Raw genomic sequence first — 25,241 nt, 5'->3', positions numbered from 1 at the left:
AAGTTGTTAAGGATTAGAGTGCTATTCTTTCAGTTTTTTGACTGGTGTGTGCATTTCATAATCTTATTTCTCTCATATTTACATTCAGTTCTTTGAGTAATGAGTTCTAAAATGTCTAACCTGTCCTGGCTGGAGTAATTAATTATTATTACTTTTATCATCATATTGTGCTTTGTCATTCACTATTTAAAGTGGTACAATCAAATAATAGTATCCTTCTATAATGTAAATTTAGCTTGTACTAACCATAGTAGTGCCAGTTTAAAAAACATAAGATGAAACACACAACTTCAGACACTGGGCAGATGAAAGTTGCTTATTTTTTAGTTGTATCTGTAAAATAACTTAAAATGTGCATGAAAGTAAATGCAGTTCCGGTTATGATACCAATAGCAGTGATGGAGTCGTGTTGGTGAGTCACATACATTATTATGATCAGTAAGCATAAATGCCAAAATCATTAGAAAATTTTCTTTTCTTAATAAGAGTGGGGACGGGGGACCTTAATCATGTATGTTAAAATTAAGTATTTTTTAATTAAATGAAAAACAGTTGACTAAAATAAAGTAGATAATGGCAGAAACACAATGTATGTTTTGAGAAAGTAAGCAGTTTTTTTTATTTATTTTTTACTAGATACAGTGTACGAAGTATCAACCATGGGTTTCTGATATGTATGAAAGTTCCAGAACTGATACCACAAGGCTTGGGATTGGGAATATTTTGCTGTATTATTTCCTGATCTTTTACTTATAAATTTTAAATCTGGCTTTAATTGGAGTTTATATTATTTTTTCTTTCTTTATATAGCAGTCAGATGTAATGCTCCTGTCAGCTAACTCCTAAGTTTTACTTACACACACACACACACACACACACACACACACACACACACACACACACACACACACACACACAGCACAGTTTTCAGATGCCTAAGTAGTCGCTGGAATCACGGTTACAGTTTCCTCCCACCTTGTAAAATCTGAAATGCTGTCCAGGAGCCAGGTCAGCCACAGGGCTGCACGAAGGCCGTGGGCTCTTGCAAGATGCCACCCTTCATTCTGCGTTGCTGCTGACGGTGGTGTTGCTATCAGAGCTGGGTGCCCAGCTAGCACCCACCAGTATCAGGCTGCCCTGCCACTGCTTAAATTGGGCAAGGGCTGAACTCTGTCATCTCTTTCAATACAAATTAAATACTGGGCGAGGCAGTGGGGGCCAGAGGTGATGGAAGGGGGGAGCCTTTGGGAGCCAGGGATGATGGATGTGGGACACCAAAATACAAGTTTGCCCAGGGTGCCATTTTCTCTAAGGCCAGTCTTGGGTATAGTTGAAGTTGTAGTACAGGTCATGAATGCATTTTTCTATGTACATAAATTTGTAGATTCATACCCATAGTTTGTAGATATGTCCTAATGACCATTAAGTTCAGACCATGACAAGGTTTCATAAAAGACCTTACTCGATACTCTTTTACAGTACCATAATACAGTATGCAGTCAGTTGGTTCAACCGCTCATTTTTGGGGTTTAAACCTTCCATTCTCTCCTTGGAGTATCTGGACTCTGATTGTCACAGGGACTCTGGAGCTTTGTCTACATACAGAATTTTAGGAAATTCTCCCACCTGTTGATCTAGCACAGATAGGATAATTCTTTGAAATTCTAAATGTAGGCAAGAAGTTTGTGTAGGAACTTTTAATACTCAAATGGTGTTCTCATAGCACATGCAGATCTCATTAGAGTAATTCAAGAGAGCTGCAAGAGATGAGCCTCTGACTGTCTGAGAGGAATTTCATCCACCACCTCTCAGTTGCTACAATAGTGACGGAAGTGGGTTAGAAGAAAACTTCTAAAGATCTGTGCACTCTGAGACCACCTTAACTAGACAAGGGTGGATAAAGTCTGGTCAAAGCAACGAAGAGAAGGTCCTTATCAACTGTCTTGTATGAATTGGCAGGGATGAGGGATATTGAGGCAATCAGAAAGTAAGAGTTTATAATAGTCAAGACACAAAATAAGAGTGTATGGTCAAGAGTTTTTAACAGTAAAGACCTAACAGAAAGGATGGCCCTTGGAAATGTGGAAGAAAAGGTGGGAGTATTTGATGTACTGGATGTATTAGGTAAGAGAGCAAGAAGAGTTAGATGCTCTGAGGTTACGAGTCTGAGCAATGCAGGAGGCTCTTGATATTGTGTTGTAGGAGTTATATGAATCTAATACTACATATCTGTAATCTATAGAAACTTCTATTTCTTAATTTGCTTAAATACAGGTAAAATATGTAGAAAGACAAAATGTATCCTACCATCTTTAAGTATACAGTCAGGAAAAAGAAGCTTTGGTTTTATGTGCATTTCTGATTCTAGTGATTTTTTAATTTGACTTTCAGGAAAACTCTGGTGTGCAAAGAAAAATAAAAAGAAACGGAAAAAAGTTTTGTACAATGCCAATAAAAATGATGGTAAGTAGTAATAACCCTGCTGTGAACTGTATGCCAGATTTAGAATTACACTTCTACCCCGACATAATGCCACCCGATATAACGCGATAAAGCAGCGCTCTGGGGGGGTGGAGCTGCTCGTTCTGACGGATCAAATCAAGTTCGATATAACACGGTTTCACCTATAATGCGGTAAGATTTTTTTGGCTCCCGAGGACAGCGTTATATTGAGGTAGCGGTGAATCTTGTTAAAATGTCCTGAACATTCTTTGCCTTGATATAACAATGACAAACACATTTTTTTATGTGCTACATAAAGCTTGTCCCTGCTATTTCATACTGAATGTTGTATGCATATTCAATATGAGACTGAAACTGTGTCCCCAGAAAGTTCCTTCCAGTGGAGTTCTATATACAAAAGTACCTTTGGGATTCATGGTAAATGCAAATTAGATGTATGACAAAGTCTGAAAAAAATTGAATTTTGTTTATAGATATAAATACCAAGAAATAATCGCTGAATTACTGTTTCTTTATTAGAAACGTGATTTATAAACATATCAGCAAATTTATTCCCTAAACCCATGCCATTAGGGCCTGACAGCACACTTACATTCCTCTTCCTGTCAGAAGAATTTCATTGCTGAATAGCGCAATCCTGGAGAAATAACCAGAGGCAATGAGATCTTTCCAGTTCTCAGCCACAAGGCTGATACACCTGTCAGAGGGACTCAAGTGAGAGGTGCACAGTGAGAAAGGAAGGGATATGGGTTTCCCTAAGCTCCATACATTGTGTGTCAGGCTCACACTGCATTTAATATTGCCATATAGTAATAGTGTTGTTATACCCAGGATACGAGAGAGACAAGATGGGTTAGGTAGTGTCTTTTATTGGAACAACTTGTGTTGGTAGAAAAGAGAAGCTTTTGAATGCCACAGAGACCACTTAAAATGAAGTGGGCAATTCATCTCTGCAGTCATAGGACAAATGAGAGTTAGTAAGTTAAAAATTGTTATAGTGAGCCATAAAAACAGTGTCTCCATTGAGTCCATGATTCTTAGTGTGTAGTAGAGTTGTGAATTCAAATTCCCAGCCTCCTCTTTTGAAGGGGTTATATAGTTTTTCTTGGGAGGATGAGGACTGCGAGATCGGAGATGGAGTGATTGCTTTGTGTAAAGTTTTCAACCACAGGTAATAGAATGTTTGTCTTTTTATCATATTCCTATGAGTTTATTTGAGAGGGATAGAGATTGTCTGGTTTATTTGAGAGGATAGATAGTTGTTGCTGGGGCATTTGATGCACTGATGAGGTACACCACATGTTGTGATTGGCATATTAGGACCCATAGGTCTTGAAGGGTGTGTTGCGAGGGTTATTAATCATCGTAACCATAGAAATAGGTCTGCAGGTTTTGCATCTGTTGGTCTGGTGCTGCTTTTGAATTAGTGTATCCTGGTCTGTGGAAAGCTTGCTTCTGATGATGAGCTTAAAAAGGCTGGGGGTATGAGTTGATGCCCCATATGGAGTAGAGGTGTGTGGGGTTTTGTTTTGTTTTCCTGAACTGAAACAGGTTCTCTTGAGCATATTCTGTAGTATCTGAGTGCCTGGCTGTAGATAAGATTCCTCCTTGTATCTGGGATGGTTAATTGATCTGTGGAGGTAAGTGTGATGATCCATGGGTTTCTTGTTTCATTTTAAGTGATCTCCTGCAATGTGTTAACCCCTTACACTTAACAATCTGTCCCATCTTGTATTTAGCTCTGACACTCTGGTTACCTTTTCCACTCCTGAAGAAGAGGTCTGTGAGAGTTGGTTCAATAAGAGATAGTATCTCACCCACTTTGTCTTTGTCATATAATAATAACATCAGTCATATCTATATCTGGTTGTCATCTTTGTTTTAAATGTTTTTCATGAGGTTTGCTTGTTTTTCTTTTTGAAGATTATGACAATGAAGAAATTTTAACCTATGAGGAAATGTCACTGTATCACCAGCCAGCAAATAGGAAAAGGCCCATTGTCCTGATTGGCCCACAGAACTGCGGCCAGAATGAACTACGTCAGAGACTAATGAATAATGAAGTAGATCGCTTTGCAGCTGCAGTTCCTCGTAAGTTTGAAGGGAGGATGTGACACAATGGGGTACAATTCAGACTAGTGGGGGGCTGTCACTCCTGCCCTGCAACCTTGGGCGCCTTACAATGCGTTGCTGAAGTAGTTCCCACCTGGGAAACTATCTTAGTTGCAAAGCAGACTTTCTCACCACATGCTCTGTTAGATTACTGACCATATTTTCAGGTCAGGGCCCCTCCCCAAAGTCCAACAGCTGTTTCCTTTTGTCTTCTCAAGTGCAGAAAAAGAGGTGTGCAGGGGGTGGGGGGAGAGGTGCCCCAGCATGGTGTTTGGTGCTGCTGGAAGTGCTTTTTTTCTCCTCCCAGATAGGACATAAAATTGGGACACTTACAGTAGTCAAAAATCCCATGGAACACTTCATAATAGTGATTTTAACATGGGGGTCCTGGCTAAATTCCAATTTGGGATGATTATACTCTGCTTTCCTAAATTCCCCCTGCAGTTTCCATTCAATAAGATATTCTCCACTACGTGTCCTGAATTATGTTGCTGTGTGTTGTTAAACAGCTGGAGCTTTCCATCCAAAGTGGCTGCATAGTGAAGGGATTTCTTTTCTAGTTGGTAAAGAGTTTCCAGATCATTCTGGGTGAAAATCACTAAATGCAAGATCAGTATCATATAATTGTCACAGACTAATCTGTTTAACGATACTTATTTTTGAAAAGAGAATAGCTGCCCTTTTGTCTAATTGGATATTGCACAGTACTATAGCCTGAAAAGGTGTGTTACTCCTGAACCATTTGGAATTTGAGAAGTACACCCATTTTTTTTCTCAACGTTAGTTTGGCTGTTGTTAATTTCAGATACCACTCGGAGTAGGCGAGAGAATGAAGTGGCTGGCAGAGATTACCATTTCATCTCACGGCAGGCATTTGAGACTGACATAGCTGCAGGGAAATTTATTGAGCATGGCGAGTTTGAGAAGAATCTGTATGGTACCAGCATAGACTCTGTGCGGCAAGTAATCAACTCTGGCAAGATATGCCTTTTAAATCTCCATACACAGGTATTACATTTCATTGCAGCAGTTGTTATGAAAACTGAACATGTTAATGAAGGAACTACATCTGGTATTAGTAAAACCACACTGGTGGCCTGTGTGACACGAACACCTGGTCACAATCCATTTCCTACTAATCCATCTGTATGTAGCCTGTTCAATCCCTAGGGCTGCCCCTTTTATATATTGTTCAGGCATTCTGACATATAAGGTATAGGAAGCTTGTATATCTACAGCCTGATCCATATCTGTTCTGTAGATAAATAGTACTTGTGAAAAGTGCTCTGGAAACTGAAGCCCTAAGTACTTTTAAGTTTTTTAAGGAATGTTGATAATGCCCACCTTCCCCCACTGCTGTGGAATCCTCTTACTGTCTGGACTCTGAAATCTTGCAGATGGTGGAATAGTTTGGGGACGGTACCTCTCTTTTCACCTAAGGCACTGATTTGCAAGGGAATGCTCATGCAGTCCCCAGAAAGAACAGCTCTAGCGGATGGAATATACAGCAATACTTTTAAACAACTCCAGTTACTGATATGACCTCTTTTTAGCCTTTGCTATCTTGTAAAATTACAGCAAAGGCTGTAAAATGTTATGAGCCCTCCTGCCATTGTTCCACAGAGGGCAATGAGTTTGTATCACTTAACTATATGTGTGTGTTGACCCAGGGATAAATGCAGATGAAATAGGATTGATAGCATGAATGCTCAATAATGTACCATCTAAACATGGACCAGTGCTTGTGCTTTAATTGCATGTGGAATAAATCTGTGTAGTTGAGACCCTTGACTTAAGTGAAAGTTGAAGGAAGGGTATTCTGTACTTTGAGGGATCAAGCTTTTTTCATTCTAAACATATTTTGAAACATATGGTAAAACTCCAGCTCAGGTTGAAACTCAGCATGCAGTTTAGAGGGGAAACTTTCATCAAATGCTTGGAAAAGAGGGGGTGGGGTTTCCTCCAATTAAATGACAATAACTTTAAAAGAAAACTATTTAAAACAAAAATCTAGTGGTTTTGAAATTCAGAATTTGTTTCACTCCTGCAATTCATATGCTGGTGGGATTTATTTCAGAGAGACAGACGCAGGAAGGTGCTCACTACAGTGATGAGTGAAGTATAAGAACTTGAATAGAGTAGAATAATTGATCTGTAATGTGACTGAATATTTTGTGCTGGTTTGGTTCAGCAGGGAAATTAACTTGCAATAGCCGAGGAGTTATGATTAGCAAAGTACTTACTTCACTTGTCTAGTAATTAACTACTTTAAGAAATAACATTTATTTTTCAAGAATCTACCAAGGGATATTTAAGGTGGTGTAAAATTAGAATTGGCTGTAAATTTTCCAATGAAACAGTTCCATTGTAAAGTGCTAATTGGTCAAACCCAAAATATTTTGTGAAAACCTCTCAGGTTAGGTAAGTTGTTGGCGAATCAAAGGCAAGGTTCTGATGGGGCCATGGGAAACCTGCCGGCTTGCTGGTCTGCTAGGGAGCCAGCATATTACAAGTTCAATGACTCTGGGACAGCTCCAGCCTATGGGCTGCCATGAGCCTGAGGACCTGGTCTTGCATGTTCCATGACTCTGGGGCAGGTAGACATGCCAGAACTTCCATGCTCACTGCCTTGAAGTTGGGAGCCTGAAACCCATAGGAGCTCCAGCTCTAACCAGGGCTTGACCCCTAACTCTACTGAAGGGAGCCTGGAAGACCGCAGAACACCTATTAACGCTGGGGCTCTCGGGCCTTCTAAGCTCCGTGTTGCAGAACCTGGAAGACCTGGGATGTGGTCCCAGGATGTGCATCTCTGGGGCTGCTGCACCATGCAGACTGCCCCAGGTTGGGGAGATCCACGTGGCAGGGCTGCCCCAGAAGCACAGACCCCACTACCCTAACAGCTGCTAAGTGAAATTGACATTCATGTTGGTTTCACTCAGCCACTGTCAAGGTACTGGGGAGCAGATTTCATTTAGAAAACACCATATATCAGTCTTTCTGATTCATGAAATATTTTGGGGATTTCTAATTCACTAGAAACTTTGAAACAACTTGAATTCATTCCAATTTGGAACAAAACCAAATTTAGAAAAAGAAAAACTTTCTGCAAATCAGAAATCCCATTTTTGGTCAGCTCTATGTACAATAACCAGAGCACGTACTTACTTAATAACAAGTAAAACTGCACATTAGAATTTAACTTTTTAGTAAAACCAAAATGATTTGGCAGGGCATTTTTATAGTCTAGTTATGCCAGCTACAGTATCACATATAATTGCCCTGTATTTGTTAAGCCCGTGTGTAAAATAGCAATTAGATAATCAAATACAAATAGTGGAAAATCACATTGGTGTAGTTACAAAGGAATTACGTAAATGATTTCCATTGTTTTCTTTTAAATATATACATTTGGAGAACTTTAACCCTATTTCAGAAGTTTAAAAATTCACATTTACACTAATCGTGCATTCCAATCCGTAGTGTAATATTCCATATTTCTCTAGGATGGTCCATGAGAGAATCTCAAAACATAATTAAAAATTAATTAATTAAACTTCTTAACACCATTCTGTGAGGCTGGTCAGTATTTTTATTTTGAAAATGAGGAAGCTGAGTCACAGAGAGGTGATGACTTCTCCAGGGTCACAAAGAAGGAAGTCCTTCGAAGAGCCAGAAATAGAATCCAGTTCTCCTGACTCCCTATCCTGTGATCTTACCACAAAACTGCAAAATGGATGTTTAGCACATCACTAATGCACTTGATGTGTCTTGATAAGATAAACTGAGAGGGGATAACTAGTTTGTTTTTCTAATTTTAAGGTTAATGCTATATATGGAATTTTTGACAGTATGTAACAACGCATTATATACTGGTTCTCAGTTGTATATGGAGAAATTGCAACTGTAGTTTAAGGCTATTTGTACTATGGACACTGAAAGAAGTGTAATTAGTCTGAGTTCATATATTTAGTTTCTGCCAAGTCAAGTTTGGTGAACAGTTGACCTACTTTTCTGTGAAGAACTCTTGAGCGAGAGTAAATGTTGAGGTTCCATAAGCAAGGGGAAAAAAAGTTGTAATACCAATTGCACAGGAAAAGGTGAATGGCACTAGAGTTTAGTGATGTTTAACAATGCCACGTAGCCAGACAATAATGCTGCTATTAAGGAATGTCACAACTTTAAATAAACTCTTTAAATTTATACTGAGTTACCTTAGCATTTGAGAACATTATGTGAACAGTGCATCTATACTTTTCCTTTACAAATATTAATGAGATTGAAATAATAAATGGAACATTTTCTTCTTCAGTCATTGAAGACCCTACGCAATTCAGACTTGAAACCATATATTATCTTCATTGCACCACCTTCGCAAGAGCGGCTACGTGCTTTATTGGCCAAAGAGGGTAAAAATCCAAAGGTAATTTAACATTTCTTAGTAAGTGGGCTTTGTTTACAAGTCTGGAGCTCTATTGATAAAGGCAACTCCAAAGAATTTGGCATAAAAAATATTAAGCATTACTATTGCAATCTAAAATATGTAATATGAAAAATGTTAGGCCCAGAGAATTAAATCTAAATATTTAACTTTCGGAACCTATGCCTCATTGAGTTGTGCATTATGTGGGAAGAGAGCAATCTGGTGCTGATCTAGCATGTAGTTCTATGGTAATTTCTCTTTCCTGTCATTTTCCTTTAAAAACAAAAATCTAAATCAAAACAAATTAATTAGTGGGTTTTTTACTGCATACTATCTCATTTACATGTCTCATTTACTGCATACTATCCAGCCTGCAACACTTGGTGGCTTTGAGCAACTGACACTGACATTCTTTTGGGCTTGAAGATCTGCTTTTTAACTTGGGATCAGTTGCTGCTTTAGTGCTTTTACTCCATGCATGCCTAAGAGTCAAGGGTCAAGCTTTGAAGTGCTTATCTCCAGAGCTATGGTGAGCCACCAGTTAAAAATACTTGAATGGGCCAGCAAGCGGGCTTCAACTATTATTTTCATACTTAAAATTTAAAGAATAAAAAACTAGCAAAGTGTGCAAAGGAAAACGAGAAAAGATTTAAAATATGACAATGACTCATACGGGACAAGTGTACATTCCTGCTTCAGTTCTATCCATCTCTATACCCTTCTCCTTTTCTCACGCCACTGTTCGCTCTTCTGCCACTTTTCTCTGTGAGTTTGTCTTCCCTAGAAAACCAGCTTGTGTTAGAAGACAACCTCGAGCAGTTGTTATCTAATATAGTTTTAAAGACAGTGTTTTGGTCAGTGTAGATCAGGGTCATGAGTAAACATTACTGGAGCCAGACATTTCCCAAGAGCAGCAGGCATGGAGTTGAACACTACAGCGATGGACTCATGACATTGGAAGTAATTTGCCCAGTCTTCAAGTACAATTAACTTGCATAATTTGTGTGCCTCAGTTCTATTGGTTAAAAATGCCTTAGATGTTTTAGGTTTGAAATTCTTTTTTATTACAAACTTAATCTTAGCTTCCTAAGGTGAGTGCCCCCCCCCCCCCCCGGCCGCATATATCCAAATGTCAAATCATATCTGAACAGCAGAAGTAGTTTGCTGAACAGATATGCAGACTGGATGCTATTTTGTAGAATATAAATACGTTTGAAAGCATTTGTAGTTTGCATTAAGACAAAAATACTTTAGGCAAAGACTGTTCAGTAATTTTACTACAATAATACACCAGTCATTGAGAGATATCTTAATGTATTAATCAGAATCCAAGCTGCAATAGAAAACACCCAGCACATGCCACTGAACAAAGGGATCAGTGTGTGGCACACCAATTGCATGACATTCCTGCATTAAAATTAGAGCGCAAACTAAGTGTTTTACTAGCAGTTTATTGTTTTGGAAGCTTAGTAAAATGAAGATTATGGGAGAAACCCAAAGCTGCAGGCTCTACTAATTCATGTTAATATCTGTTTTGGTTAATTTTAATAGTAATAAAGGGTATCCAAAAAATGAAAATAATAAACTATTTTAATTAAGAATATTCCGTATGTATAGGATTTCAGACACTATATCTATGTTAAATATTTGAATTTGAGTGGGAAGAATTCTATGTCTAATTCAAATAGTTATGCAAGATGGCTTGTCTTCTGGTTGGACTCTCCATTTTCTGTACATTTTCAGGGTATAGGATTCAGGATTTCAGTTAACAGGTGGACTCATTTGAACAAGTATTTGAATGATCCAAATGCAAGGTTGCACATCTAGAAATAAAGCCATAGGTTGCACAATGTGGGAGACTGTATCTTGGAATGCAGTGATACTAAAAAGGACTTGGTGGTCATGGTCGATAACCAGCTGACAGTGAGCTGTCGGTGCTTTGCTGTAACTAAGAGGGCGTACATGACTGTGGGATACAAAAGTAGCGAAATATCAAATATGAATAAGGAGATGGTATTATCTCTTCAGCATTTGTGAGACCATTATTGGAGTTCTATGTTCAGGTCTTGGTGTCCACGCCTCAAACGATGTTAAAAATTTGGAATGGGTCACAGAGCTATAAGAATATTTAGTTTTAAATTCAGATTTAATTTTAAACAGGTTTATTTTTAAAAAGAAAAACTTCTAATTTAAATTAAAAACTAATTTTTTTTAAAAAAATCAATTTTTATCCACTCTGGCTGTTGGTGATAAGAAAAATAAATATTTTTTTCCTTGCAAACTATCTCTGTTTTCTTTGATTATTCCCACTGGAGTTACAGGATGGAATATTTTAGTAGTTCGAGTGTTGTCCCTATGGGTGCTCCACTGAAGAATCTATGAATGCTCCACTGTAGGTGCAGCAACTTCCCCTTTGCCTAGGATTGGAGATATTCGTCAACAGTGTCCATTGGACTGCATATGCACACCTCCCCGTCTTGTGCTGTGAACAGGACGTATATATAGTGCGGTGCAGTCCAACCACCCCCCAGTTCCTTCACTACCGCCTTTGGCCTGGGATGGAATCCGCAGCAGAGCCTGCTTCTCCTTTTTGACCCTTTATATATAGTGCCTTACCTGTTAGGTTCAGTTTATTTTAGTAATTTCTTCTTCTTTCCTCCTGTCCTCTGCCCTCCCACATCCAAAAAATTTTTTTTCACTTTACCCTACTCGTTACTTCATAGCTTAGATTTTCATTTCTCTGCTTCCTAACTGGAAGCTTTTTCCCCTCACCCTTATGGCCAGATCTTCCGAGTTCAAGAGGTGAGTGTCTTGCTGGGTTGCCTTCCCAAAAAGAGACAGCCCCCTCAGTGCATTCACTGTCTGGTAAAGGGACGCATCGCACAAAATGTTCCCACTGCCACAATTTGACTGCCAGAACCAGAAGAGACTGGGACATTTCGTTATGACTTCTCCTCATGGAGAAAGCACTCCATCAAGAATCAGACCTGGGACTGGACTCTCCCACTGTTCAGCTTTCCCTGCTCTGCAAGTTCATCTGCTGATTCTCATCTCCCATGTCCCTCTAAGAAAGAGTCATCTCTTTCCCACTTTGATAATAAGAAATGATATCCCTCATCAGTCACTGAGATACCACCTACTAGAAAATCATCCTCTGCGAGGTCAGATACCTCAACGTTCTCTGACAGGGGACACAGCTCCAGGGCCCTTCAGAGTACATGAATGTAACAATGGTCTAAAGATCCTAACCAGGCAGACCTACAACCCTGTGTACCGAGCAGTTCTTCAGCTCCACCTGCTGGCTGCTCAGGAGAATGCATCTCTTTCTCAGCATCGATTCATACATCGGTACCGATGATGCTCCTACCTCCTCCCGAAGAATTCAGATACCCTAAAGACTTACTTGTATCTAATATGCCTGAGTCACCATTACTCAAATATGACCTCCCCCCACTTCGACCTTCTCCAGACTCGCAGTGTTCTTCCCTTTCCTCTTCGAGGACGGCACCCTCCCTCAATGACGAGGAAGAGGAGGAGTGCTCCATCACTCCTCCTTACTCGAGACAGGAGCAAACAACTTCCTCAACTTCCTATTCACAGTCCACACCTGAACCAGAACTCTGGTATAGACACCGTGGATGCAGCCCCATGTTCCACTCTCTCCACATTGGCCAAACTGGGACCCCGAACCATTTACAAAAGCCCAGTTTGGGAAGCCTCCCATGGAGCAAAGCTTGGAGACCTATACCTTTGCTTTCTCCACCAGTTTCTTGTCCACCAGAGACTGAGCCTCTCCCTACAGCAGATGAGGAGAAAGTGGAATTTCCTCCTCTTGTTCTATCACTCCACTTCTTCCCCGATAAGGCTATCATGTGCCCCCCACCACCACCACAGCTTACAACTTCAAACCTTTCCAGGAGCTATTTCTCAGGATTGCAGACTGCCTCCCCAATCCTTTGGAGGAGGTGAGGGATCAACAACATAAGCTGCTCAACATCCTGCACACATCCTCCTCCAAAATAGCCCTTTCTATCAATGAGGCCCTTCTCAATCCTGCCAAGGTTCTCTGGCAGACCCCAGCATCCATCCCACCAACTCACCCCACCCCAAATTCCCTGGTTCCTGTGCCAGAAAAAGGACACCAATACCAGTCTCGACTAGCACACCATGCTAGAGACTGGAAACAATTGGACTTGTTCAGTCATAAATCTTATTCATCTGCTACTCTCCAATTCTGTATATCCAATTACGAGGCTCTCATGGCTAAGTATAATTACATCAATTATTCTAAAATACAGGAACTCTATCAATACCTTCCTGATGACGATAAAGAACAACTCCAGGCACTCATAGCTGAAGGACACCTTTTGGCCCACACAGCTCTGCAAGCCTCTTTAGACACTGCAGATACCACTGCCTGCTCCATTGCAACTGCCGTTGTAATGAGATGAACATCATGGCTGCACCTCTTGGGCTTTCTTAAAGAGGTACAAAGCGCCACTGGACGCCTACACTTTTGAGGGCTCCAAACTATTCATGCAGAGTACGGATGATTCCCTTCACTCGCTTAAGGATTCCCGAGCAGCCCTCCACTCTCTGGGCATTTACACTGCAGCGCCAAAGAGACGCCCAAGAAAGTACCAACTCCTTCCATGATCCCAGCCACTGTAATACACCTCCCAGCAACAGTACGATACCCAACAACGTTGACAGAAGCCCCCTACCAAATGCAGACATACAACTCCACAGGATGCTATTTGTCACGCACCTCCACCCAAACAGCTATTTTGGAAGTGTGGTTGATGTGACAGGGTTCCAAGGGTGCAACCTAAACTGTGGGACCGCTGAGCCCCTCTTCTGTGATGCAGTTGGCAAGCTACAAACCTCTGGCAGGTGGTGCATAGACATCCACAGCCAGGGACACAACCAACTGAGTTACATGAAGGCTTCTCCCAGCCATTCATGAATCAAAAATAGAGAGGCTCCAGCCAGTTCCCCGCAGCATTGCACCTCAGAACTGTACCATCTTGCCCTGGTCAGAAGCCTAACCAGTGTAAGTTCATTATCCAATCTGCCCTCCCTCTAAGTGGAGAAGACATACACTAGCTGTTGTAAACTGAGTTGAGCTTTCCCAAGCACTTCAACCAAATTACACTGTTTTAGGTAAAATATAAAACAGATTTATTAACTACAGAAAGCTAGATTTTAGTGATAAGTAGTAAGCGTAGAGATCAAAGTTGGTTATCTAAGAAATAAAAGTAAATTTGCAATCTGAGTTCTGTAAACTAAACAGGATTTGAATCAAGCAGTATCTCACTCTGATAGATGGTACAAATAGGTCACAAAACTTCAATACACAGGCTGGAACTCTCCTCCAGCCCAGGGCCACCCTCGCCAGTTCAGTCTTTGTCTTCCAGCTGTTTCTAGATGGTGGTGTGCGGGGAGTGAGGCCAAGTCACTGTGTCACTTCCTCTCTTTATAGTTTCTTCCAACTTGCTGGAAAGATCTATGCTGGTGACATGGTAGGGGGAGGGGGTCCACCTCCATTGGTCAAGTATTCTCCATTGCCTATGTGCTCTCTCTGAGAAGTTTCCATTGTATACAGTTTCTGGGATAGTGGATTATCTTTAATGGGCCATCAGCATGTCTGGCTACTCCATTGTTATGCCTGAAAGGCTGGTTGTGGGTGTTCCCAACCTCCCAACATATTTCAGTAATACACACAGCAGAACTTAATAACTTCACATACAATGATAGCACATACAATCCAATTGGATATTAATGTTCAGCAGATCAAGACTTTCAAAATGATACCTCACAAGGCATACGTTGTACAAAACATAATTATATGACAGTGGTGAATATGGGGGTTCCAGGGTGTTTCTTTAAGGTACAGAGTGCCACAATTGACTGAGAAGCCTTCCTCTGTTTGTCACATCAGCCATCTTCAACATCCCCCTGATTGGCAACCAATTTAGCCCTGTTCTTGCCATCACAGAGGCTAACTACTCGGACCAGTGAGTCATAGAGATCATCTGGAAAGGATACTCCATCCAGTTCGTATCTATCCCACCCCATCTCTCTTCTAGGACCCTTCTCACAAACCCATTCTACAAGAAATAAATGACTAGGAGCTATAGAACCGGCTCCATTCCAGCACATAGGGAAAGGGTTTTTACTCCTTACTTTCTGATCCAATCCAGCGGATAAAGCCTGAATCTAGACCTCTGAAACCTAAACAAGTTCGTCAAACTGGAACACTTCCAGATCGCCACCATCGTCCCAGCACTGGAACAGGGGGGACTGGTTCTTGGCCCTCAACCTCCAGGATGCATATTTTCATATCACAATACACCCTACCCATAGATGGTTCCTCCGGTTCATCATGGGGACCAGGTACTGCCCCTTCCACTGTCGACAGCTCCTTGTGTGTTCTCCAAGGTCCTTACAGCAATTGCTGCCTCCCTACACAAGAGGGCATCGTCATCTTTCCATACTTGCACTAGGTCTCAAGGCCCCATCCGAAACCAATGCCCTTCACACCATCCGTATGATAATGGATCTTTTCTCGAGCCTCAGCCTTTGCATAAACTTATAGAAATCTACACTGACATCTGTGCAACATCTAGAGTTCATTGAGACCATAACTGGATGCCATACAAGTCAGAGTCTTCCTCCCAGCTTAGATTCTCAGTGATAGTCAATCTTGTATGCAGGGTCAGAACCTGCCCCCAGATCTCAGCCAGGAGATGTCTCCAGCTGCTCGGTCACATGGTGGCAGCCACCTTCATGGTGAAGTATACACATTTACACATGCAGTGTCTTCTGCATGGCTATGTACAGTCATGTCCCTCACAGACAGCCCACACAAACCCCTTTCCATGCCCATGATGGTCAAGGACTCATTACTCTGGTAGACTTAACCCAAAAATGTCTCTGTCTGGATTCCTTTCCTGCAGCCAGCACCATCCATGATTCTAACTGATTGGTTGGGGAGCATACCTTCGCAATCATATAGTCCAAGGCAAATGGTCTTTCACCGAATCCTCCCAGCATATCAACCTCCTGGAGCTATGAGCAATCTGCAATACCTACCGACCTTTTCTCCCACTGATCGCACATCGCACCATCAGAGACATGACAGACAATATCACCTGCATGTTGTACATAAACAGGCATGGCGGAGAGAGATCCCGCTCTTTCTATGCTTGGAGGTACTGAAATTATGGAATTGGTGTATCCAACACGGCATCGCTATCTCAGGCGCATATTTCCCTGGACACCAGAACACCATTGCAGATCATTAAGCAGGCAATTCTCCCGTGATCACAAGTGGGAACTGGATACGCAAGCCCTTCAGCACATCTTCAGCTGCTGGGAATCACCCACCATAGATATTTTCCATTGTGGCAAAAACACCTGCTGCCCTCAATTTTCCTCGAGCAGGACTAAGACACAGATCCCTGGATGACTCATTCCTCCTCATATGGGATGCTCTGGTACTCTATGCCTTTCCTTTTCTGTTCTGTGTACTCCACAAGATACAGAGGGACGAGGCCCAAGTCATCCGTATAGCTCTGACATGGTCATGACAAGTCTGATATACGTACCTCCTTTACGGAAGTATGCCCTCCAATGTCTCTTTGCCTGACTCTGCAACTCCTTTCTCAGGGTGTGGATCGCATTTTCAATCCCAATCCATAGCTGCTCCATATCAAAGCATCGCTCCTCCATGGTTCCAGGATTCAGAAATTACCTGTTCAGAAGCAGTTAAACAAGTACTCTTGAACAACAGACATGACACAGCTAGATGCACTTACCTCCATAAATGGACTAGGTTCTAATGCTGGTGTCTCCCCTATTAGGTCGACGCAATGCTCCATTACCACTTATCCTGGACTATATTTTACACCTAAAATGATCAAGATTATCCACCAGCTCCATCTGTGTGAATTTGGCAGCTATCACGACCTTTCACTGCCACATAGATGGCCAGTCTGTCTTCACTCACCCACTCATGAAATGTTTCCTAAAGGGCTTCCAAAATATTTACTCTCACATATGGGATCCAACCCCTGCTTGGAACCCTTGCCTTGTTCTGTGCTCTTACAAGACCACGATTCAAACCAATAGCAATGTGTTTCTGGGTTCATTTATCTATGAAAAAGGCATTTCTTGTCACAATCACCTCTGCCCAATGGGTCAGTGAAATTGGAGACCTTGTGGCATACCCCCTGTACAAAGTTTTTCACAAAGACGAGGTTACTCTGTGTCTGCATCCTAAATTTTTACCCAAGGTACCATCCTCTTTCCATCTCAATCAATCCTATCCACTTTCCTTGCTTCTTCTCAAAGCCTCACAGTAACCAACAGGATTGCATACCCTCTATGTCAGATGAACATTAGCTTTCTACTTGGACAGAACTAAACCCTTCTGAAAATCATCATGCTAATTCCTCTCAATGGCCAAAGGTGCAGCCATCTCTAAGGAAGGCCTTTCAAAATGGATCTCTCAGAGTATACATCAGTCCTACCCAACTACATAATTGACAACCTCCTCCTGGAACTAGAGCACGTTCCGCCTGCTCACTCTTCATCTCTGTTGTTTTCCTCAATAATACCCTGATTATTGACTTTTGCAAAGCGGCCACATGGCCATCAGCAGACACTTTTGCCCGTCCCTATACCGTTACTCAGGATGCCTCAGCAGACTGTGTCCTATCATCTGCAGTAAATACCGCTCTGAAGCCCCAGCCTTCTAATTAGGGTTCCTGCTTTCTAGTCACCTACAGTGGAGCACATCAATTGAGGGACATCAATTGAGGAAGAAGAGCAGATTACTCCCCCTATGCAGTAACTTAGCTTCTTCAAAATATGTCCCTGTGGGTACTCCACTACCTACCCTCCTCCCCTCTGTATCAGAGCTGAAAGGTTAGCTCTGCTACAGAGAAGGAACTGGGAGCAGTCAGACCACACAGCGCTATATATAGTCCCACTCATGGTGCAAGATGGAAGGTGTGCATGTGCTATCTGATGGGCACTGCTGATGAAGATCTCTGATCACAGGTGCACAGGGTGCTGCCACACCTACAATGGAGCACCTATAGGGGGTCATATTTTGAAGAACCTCTATTATTGCACAGGGTGAGTAACCCTCTCTTTTGTGGAAGCTTCTATTCTAGCTTTTCCCGAAAAAAACTTTGTTGTTTTGAGTTTTTTTAATTAAAGCCTAACACAAATCAGGTTTAATCCTAAAATCTCTTTTAGGCCTCTTTGAAAATCCCTGCCTTACTTCTTATCTCAAGTATCATAGGGAAACAATATTTTTTGCCATAGTTAATGCTTCACTGGAACAAGCACAGAAAGCTTTGAGAAATGTCATGCTTCTGTAATCTGTTTACACTGATAAAAATCCTGAAGTAAAATGATCCCATTCCACTGCTAGCTTCCTTCCCAGTTCTCCTTCTGCCTCTTACCTGGACATTCATTTCCAGCTCACCTGCAATTTTCCTGCTTTTCTGGCACCTGCTCTTTCATTCCTCTGGAACTCCTCTTCTGTTTTTATTGCAACATTTACTAGATGGTGAACTAGTTTCAGCAACTCTGCATTGTGTGGCTCTTAACATTTCCTCATTATCCTGGTGTGTTTTTTATGGTAACTCTTATCATGAGGCCTCTGTCCCTTGCCTCTTTCCTGTAGGTTTTTTTCTTTTTTAAAGATGAGCATATTTTAAATGTTTTTCTAAACTCTGTTTTAATTCTTGTAATAATGTATTGTTACATGTTCAAAATCATGGTGGTTCTTCGAGAGATGTCCCTGTGAGTGCTCCACTCCAGGTGTTTTTGCGTCCCTGCGCCTTCACTCTGAGATTTTTGCAGCAGTACTCGTACTGGCCACGCATGTGCAGAGCCTGTCCCCCACCCCCTGGCTGCTCTGAGTATACCTTCATAGTACGCATGTGTGGCCGATCTCCTCAGTTCCTTCTCTACCATCCCCAGCCTGAGACGGAGCTCAGCAGACTCACTAAGAACTTTCTTCTTCTCGTTAAAATTACCCTTCTAGTTAGTTTGTTGTTAGTTTATTAGTAGTAGTTACCCTTTTCGCTTTTAAAAAAAATAAATAAATAAAAAATCTTCGTTTCTGTCAGCAGCTGCTTCTGACATGCTGGGCTCCCCTGGCTTTAAGCGCTGCTCTAGCTGCAAGGAGCCTATCCTCCTGTCAGATGGGCACTCACAATGTATAAAATGTTTGGGGGAGTCCCACATTTCCCAAATGTGCCCACTCCAGCAAACTTAGTTCCAGGGCACGGAAGGACAGGGAGCTTAGACTAAATCTACTGCTTCTTCAGAGATCCCTAGGGTCAGCTTCAGACCCAGGTGTTGACTCCAGCTCCGCTGCCTACCACAGCCGCCTCTCCCTCCCCCCGCCTCAAAGAAAACAAAAAAAACTTCGAAAAGAGAGCACCTTCGGTCATCTATGAAGGAAACCCTGCGGGATAAGCTGTCTCCAGGCAGGTCTACTGCCTCCCTCCCACTGCTTCCTCGCTTGAATACATTTCACACATCAGGCTCCTCCGGCACCGTGCAAAACCTGCCTGCGGCTGCAGCGTAAAATTCCAGTGCCGAGGCTTCAGGCTTCCAGTTGCCTTCCTCTCTTCTGGCACCATTCGGCGCCAGGACGGATGCGGTGCCGACATATCAGGACCTGCCTGACCGCCCGCAGGCCAATAGTGCCAGAGCTGGTGCCGGGAGATCAATGACACCCACTGAGCTGACCAGCAGTGATTTGAGGCTCAAAATGCTGGTGCAGAGGAATTTTTCCTCTCAGCAGATTCCTCCTGCACAGCCTTCACCTCACACAGAACCCTCAGCACTGCAATTTACTCAGTCAAGGGACCTCCTCATGTCACCTACCCTGCAGTCACCCCTACTGAATGCATACTTCTCTCCAATGGCTGACTCAGGGTCTGCACAGCCTTCCTTCAGTGATGAGGAAGCTGGACCGCAAGGGGATTTTTCATCCTATCAAGATTCCCATCCTCAGACCCCTGTCAGCAGAGATCACAGAAAAATTACCTCATTCTACTCTCAAGATCCTGCTCCATGGTGTGTGAACCCCTGGATGGCACCACCTATGCCCTTCCCACTGCCGTGGCAATATTGGGCCCCATGGGCAGCGTATGCTCAAGAACACACTAGCTACTCCACCTCAACCAGGCACAACACCTGCCTAGCATCACCAGCTGACGTACCTGCCACTGACACAAAACACCAGGCAGCATTGTCACAACTGCAGGATCAATCACATCCTGCTCTTATTCCAGTAGACCCAGAGGTACCACCTGAAGAAGCCTTGCTTCCCCTTCCCACATCATCTTCGGATGACTTCTCACAATTTCAGGATCTCTTTAAAAGAGTTGCTAGTGCGTTGAGAATTAACTAGGCGGAGGTCCCAGAACAGCAGCATGAGCTAACAGACATCCTACAGCCCTCTTCTTCCTCCAGGGTTGCATTACCAATCAACGCAGCCCTTTTAGAACCTGTTAAGGCCATCTGGCAGACCCCTGCTACAAGCCTACCTACCTGTAAATAAGCAGGTCACAAGTACTTCATCCCTTCTAAGGGCTCTGAATTCCTTTTTACCCATCCAGCGCCAAACTCGTTGGTAGTAGACGCTGCCAAACTGCAGTATTCCCGCTCCACCCCATCCAACACTGGGACCTCCTTGGACGTAAAGTATATGCATCTTCAACGCTACAGTTTCGTATTGCTAATTACACTCCAGTTCTCACAAAATATAACCACAAAAACTGTAACAAATTCATGGACTTTATTGAGGACATTCCTGATTAAAAGAAGCAACAATTCACTGCTTTAGTCTCTGAGGGACAAATCATATCAGTTACCGCTCTTCAAGCGGCCCTGAATGAAGCCAATACTACAGCAATATCCACCGCCACAGCAGTGGTCATGCACTGAGGTTCATGGCTCTCCTCCTCCTTTCCACGAGAGGTCCAGAGTACCATTGGAGATCTTCCCTTTGACAGTGACAAACTCTTTGCTTCTACCACAAATGACATACTTCATTCAATGAAGGACTCAAGGGCAACCCTCAGGTCTTTAGGAATCCAAACCGCTATGACCAGAAGGCGACAATATAGATTTCAACCTTACCACCGTCCACGCTACCCTGCATATACACAGCACTTCCACAGGTCACGGGAGCAACAACAGCAACGCCAGAGACCCAGATACCAGCGTCATCGTCTCAATTCTTCGGTAACACCTCAACCCCCTCCAACTAATAAGCAGATTTGAAGTTTTGGTCGAGGACCTAGAAAACAATGTTCCCACTTCAGCGCTTACACCTCATGTCCCTGTTTTTGGACACCGCCTACAGCCATTCTCCCACCAATGGCAGAGCATTATCACTGACAAGTAGGTTATAGAGCTCGTCACAAATGGCTACTCTAGTCCCTTCCTCTTTTTGCCTACCACCCACCCACCCTCCCCATCCCTCTTCAGGGACCCCTCTCATGAGCCACTACTCTTCCAAGAAGTACATCATCTCCTTTAGGTGGGAGCAGTGGAACTTGTGCCCGAACAACACAGAGGGAAGGGTTTTTATTCCCATTATTTCTTAACAGAAAAGAAAACTGGGGGATGGCGACTGATCCTCGATCTCAGGTGGCTCAACAAATTTATCAGAAAGCAAAAGTTCAAGATGGTTACTTTCACCACCATAATCCCAGTGCTGGAGCAGGGCAATTGGTTTTCAGCCCTCGACCTACAGGATGCCTGTTTTCATGTCACTATACATCCGGCCCACAGATGTTTCTTTCGTTTTCCCCTTGGCTCGACACATTTTCAGTACAGGGTTCTGCCCTTCAGACTTTCCACCGCCCCCTGGATTTTCTCCAAGCTCCTAGCAGTAGTCACTGCCTACCTCAGGAAACAAGGGGTCATATTATTTCCTTACCTCGACGATTGCCTCCTCAAAGCCTTGACATTCATCAGACCTCTCCGATTCACGCATCTCACGGTTGATTGTTTCCTATCTCTTGGACTACAAACAAACAAAAACAAATCCACATTATGCCCTACCCAGCACCTGGAGTTTATAGGAGCGGACCTCGACTCCCGAACAGGGTTGGCATCTCTCCCACCCGACCAGTTCAACACCATAAAGCTTCTGGCCATATAAAACTTCGCAACAGTCCCCAGGTCACTGTCCGAGGCTGCCTACAACTACTGGGCCACATGGCCTTGTGCACTTTCGTGGTCTAAAACGCATGCCTGTACATGAGGTGCTTCCAAGCTTGCTTGGCCACGGTTTACAAACCTAACGTGCACTCTCTAAACAAGCCTCTCTCCATACCCTTCCGAGTCAGACTTTATACTATGGTGGACAGTTCCTTCCAACCTCTGCTCTGGTGTCCCCTTTCTCCAGAACACTCCATCCCCGATGATGACTACCGATGCATCCCTCACAGGGTGGGGTGCCCACGTCTCACCACACAGTCCAGGGGCTATGGTCTTCCACTGAAACCTCCCAGCACATAAATGTCCTAGAACTTCGAGCCATACGCAATGCCTGCCATCACTTCCTCCCACTAATCAGGAATCAATATGTACGCATAACAGACAACATTGCTTGCATGTTCTATGTAAACAGGCAGAGAGGAGCTCACTCTCACTCGCTCTGCACAGCAGCTATGAAGCTCTGGAATTGGTGCCTTGTGAACAACATCCGCATATCGGTTGCCTATCTTCCCGGAGTTCTGAATACCACAGCGGACGAATTAAGCAGACGCTTTCCCTGGGATCATGAGTGGGAGATAAACAAGTCAATCATCTGTAACACATTTCACATTTGGGGTCATAAACCTTTTTGCAACTGCGAAAAACACGAAATGTCCCAAATTTTGCTCCAGAGCAGGACTCGGCAAACATTACCTGGGAGATGCATTTATGATCCCATGGCAATGGAACTTACTCTACACTTTTCCCCCCATACCGATTCTCCACAGAGTTCTCACAGAGATATGAACAGATCGTGCCACGGTGATCTTGATTGCCCGTCGTGGCTCAGACAACCGTGGTTTCCGTTCCTTACCAGAATGTCAATTTGACCACCAATCTCATTGCCCCTCATTCCGAACCTCTTATTACAACAACACGGCCGATTTCTTCACCCTAATCTGTCCATGCTTCACCACAAAGCCTGGTACCCACATGGTTCTCTGAAAACGAGCTAGCTTGCTCTCACCAAGTTCAAAGAGTGCTCCTACACAGCAGAACACAATATACTCGCACCACCTATCTCCGAAAGTGGAAGTGATTCAGACAATGGTGTTCAGCTAAACAACTTTCTCCCATGTCCGTACCCCTCCTGCTCATACTTGACTATCTATTGGACATTAAGCAATCTGGCCTTTCTTTCAGCTCCATCAGAGTCCACTTAGCTGTTGTTACAACCTTTCATGACAGAATCGACAATACCTCTGTCTTTGCTCATCCGATCACCAAGCGTTTCCTCAAGGGACTCCAAACCCTATACCCAAACATTAAACCGCCTACCCCTCTGTGGGACCTTCATTTAGTATTATCCTGCCTAACTCAACAACCATTTGAGCCACTAGCCACCTGCTCCCTTTTACACCTCTTTATGAAAACAGCATTTTTAGTGGCAATTACCTCCACCAGAAGGGCAGAAGAAATAGCAGCCCTTATGGCAGATCCACCATATACACTATTTTTCAAGGACAAGGTTACCTTTAGATTACATCCCAAATTTCTTCCAAAGGTTCACTCATTCCACATTAATGAGCCAGTACACCTACCGACTTTCTTTCCAAAACCACATGCAAACTCTTTTGAAGCCACAATACATACGTTAGATGTACGCAGGGCCTTGTCCTTATATTTGGATAGAACCAAACCTCTTAGAAGCTCTTCTAGACTTGTTGTCTCCATCACAGAGCGTTCCAAAGGGATACCTATTTCTACCCAGAGACTTTCAAACTGGATCTCTGACTGCATCTAACTAACTGTGCTATCAGATAAAACAAGTTACACCTCCAGCCTCCATCAGAACTCATTCCACTAGATGTGTAGCTACCCTACCTCCTTGAGATACACTGCTTTTAAGTCACCTGCAGTGGAGCCACCCACAGGGACATCTGTCGAAGAAGAAGAAGAGGAAGTTACTCACCCTGTGCTGTAACTGACATTCTTCGAGATGAATGTCCCTGTGGGTGCTCCACTATCCACCCTCCTCCCCTCTTCTTTGGAGTTGGGGTAGCCTCTGTTGCAGAGAAGGAAATGAGGAGACCAGCCACACATGCGTACTATTACGATATACTCAAGAGTAGGGAGGCAGGTTCTGTGCATGCATGGCCAGTACGAGTACTGCTGCAAAAATCTCCGAGCGAAGGCGCAGGGACATACCAACACCTGAAGTGGAGCACCCACAGGGACACTCATTTTGAAGTACATCAGTTACTGCACAGGGTGAGTAACCTCCTCTTCCTATTTCTGTAATGTAATCTAAATTTTAATCTAAATAAAGTATCTCAGCACTCTCTTTCACATCACTGGTTTGGTTTTTGTTGTGTTTAGGGGTTTTTTTGTTTAAATTAATGAGAATTTGGCTCATACATCACTTTGGCACGTCTGAAAATCTTACCCTTTATTTTATATGAAACATTTTCTTTTTTTCCTCTTATTTGGTTCCTTCGAGCATTTATTTGCTGGTCAATTAATTGCAATAATTATTCTATCATTTTCCTTTTGTGTATTTAAACATTTTTTTCACTCAATATTGCATCATCATCTAGTGATGCAATAAGACTGGGCATGAAATTTCCTGACCAACTACTGCTAAAGACTTCTAAAGTCTTTTAGAACACATGTAACAAAAGTACCAAATTTTGGATAGTTATTAAAATGCACCGAAATGTCTCGTGTCTTGCCCTTATTAAAATACATGGCTGCTGTAAAAATATTTGTTGTTGTAGTACAGTTTCATATGTTTTTAACCATTGTGTGTGGAATTAAATTTTTCTAGCCCTCTGTAGCAGTTTCCAGGCCAAACTTGCCTGTGCCATAAAAATTGGGTACAAGACCTTACAATCCCCTAATGAATAGTTTTAAACTATTTTTTCACAGTGAACGTTTAAGTGGAGTGTGTGTATGTACATACAATTATACCACATAAATTAATTCCTCCTATGTTTTCATTACA

At 42.7% G+C, this 25,241-nt stretch overlaps 1 protein-coding gene and 1 long non-coding RNA gene across 7 annotated transcripts in view; one reads left to right on the top strand and one right to left on the bottom strand.

Annotated features, from left to right (window-relative positions):
* Window positions 1-25,233, bottom strand: part of LOC115650215 — a 76,189-nt gene extending 50,956 nt beyond the window's left edge. For 3 of the 4 annotated variants that reach the window (XR_004000036.1, XR_004000037.1, XR_004000038.1), the window contains exons 1-2: window positions 21,975-25,233; window positions 16,606-16,751 (exon numbers count right to left, since the gene is read on the bottom strand). This is a non-coding gene — a long non-coding RNA (uncharacterized LOC115650215). Of the gene's footprint in view, window positions 1-15,744; window positions 16,752-21,974 lie in introns of those variants that run through there. The other variant, XR_004000035.1, reaches the window with a different exon arrangement.
* MPP5 (membrane palmitoylated protein 5) overlaps window positions 1-25,241 on the top strand; it is a 129,748-nt gene that overhangs the window by 103,378 nt on the left and 1,129 nt on the right. For all 3 annotated transcript variants that reach the window (XM_030559793.1, XM_030559794.1, XM_030559795.1), the window contains exons 10-13: window positions 2,392-2,463; window positions 4,387-4,554; window positions 5,381-5,583; window positions 8,885-8,995. In XM_030559793.1, coding sequence (XP_030415653.1) covers window positions 2,392-2,463; window positions 4,387-4,554; window positions 5,381-5,583; window positions 8,885-8,995 — 554 coding nt within the window. The remainder of the gene's footprint in view (window positions 1-2,391; window positions 2,464-4,386; window positions 4,555-5,380; window positions 5,584-8,884; window positions 8,996-25,241) is intronic.

This window comes from Gopherus evgoodei, chromosome 4, assembly GCF_007399415.2.
Source record: "Gopherus evgoodei ecotype Sinaloan lineage chromosome 4, rGopEvg1_v1.p, whole genome shotgun sequence".
NCBI classification, from domain to species: domain Eukaryota; kingdom Metazoa; phylum Chordata; order Testudines; family Testudinidae; genus Gopherus; species Gopherus evgoodei.
The sequence above is the reverse complement of the archived record's forward strand: the minus strand, read 5'-3'. Positions and strand labels throughout refer to the sequence as shown.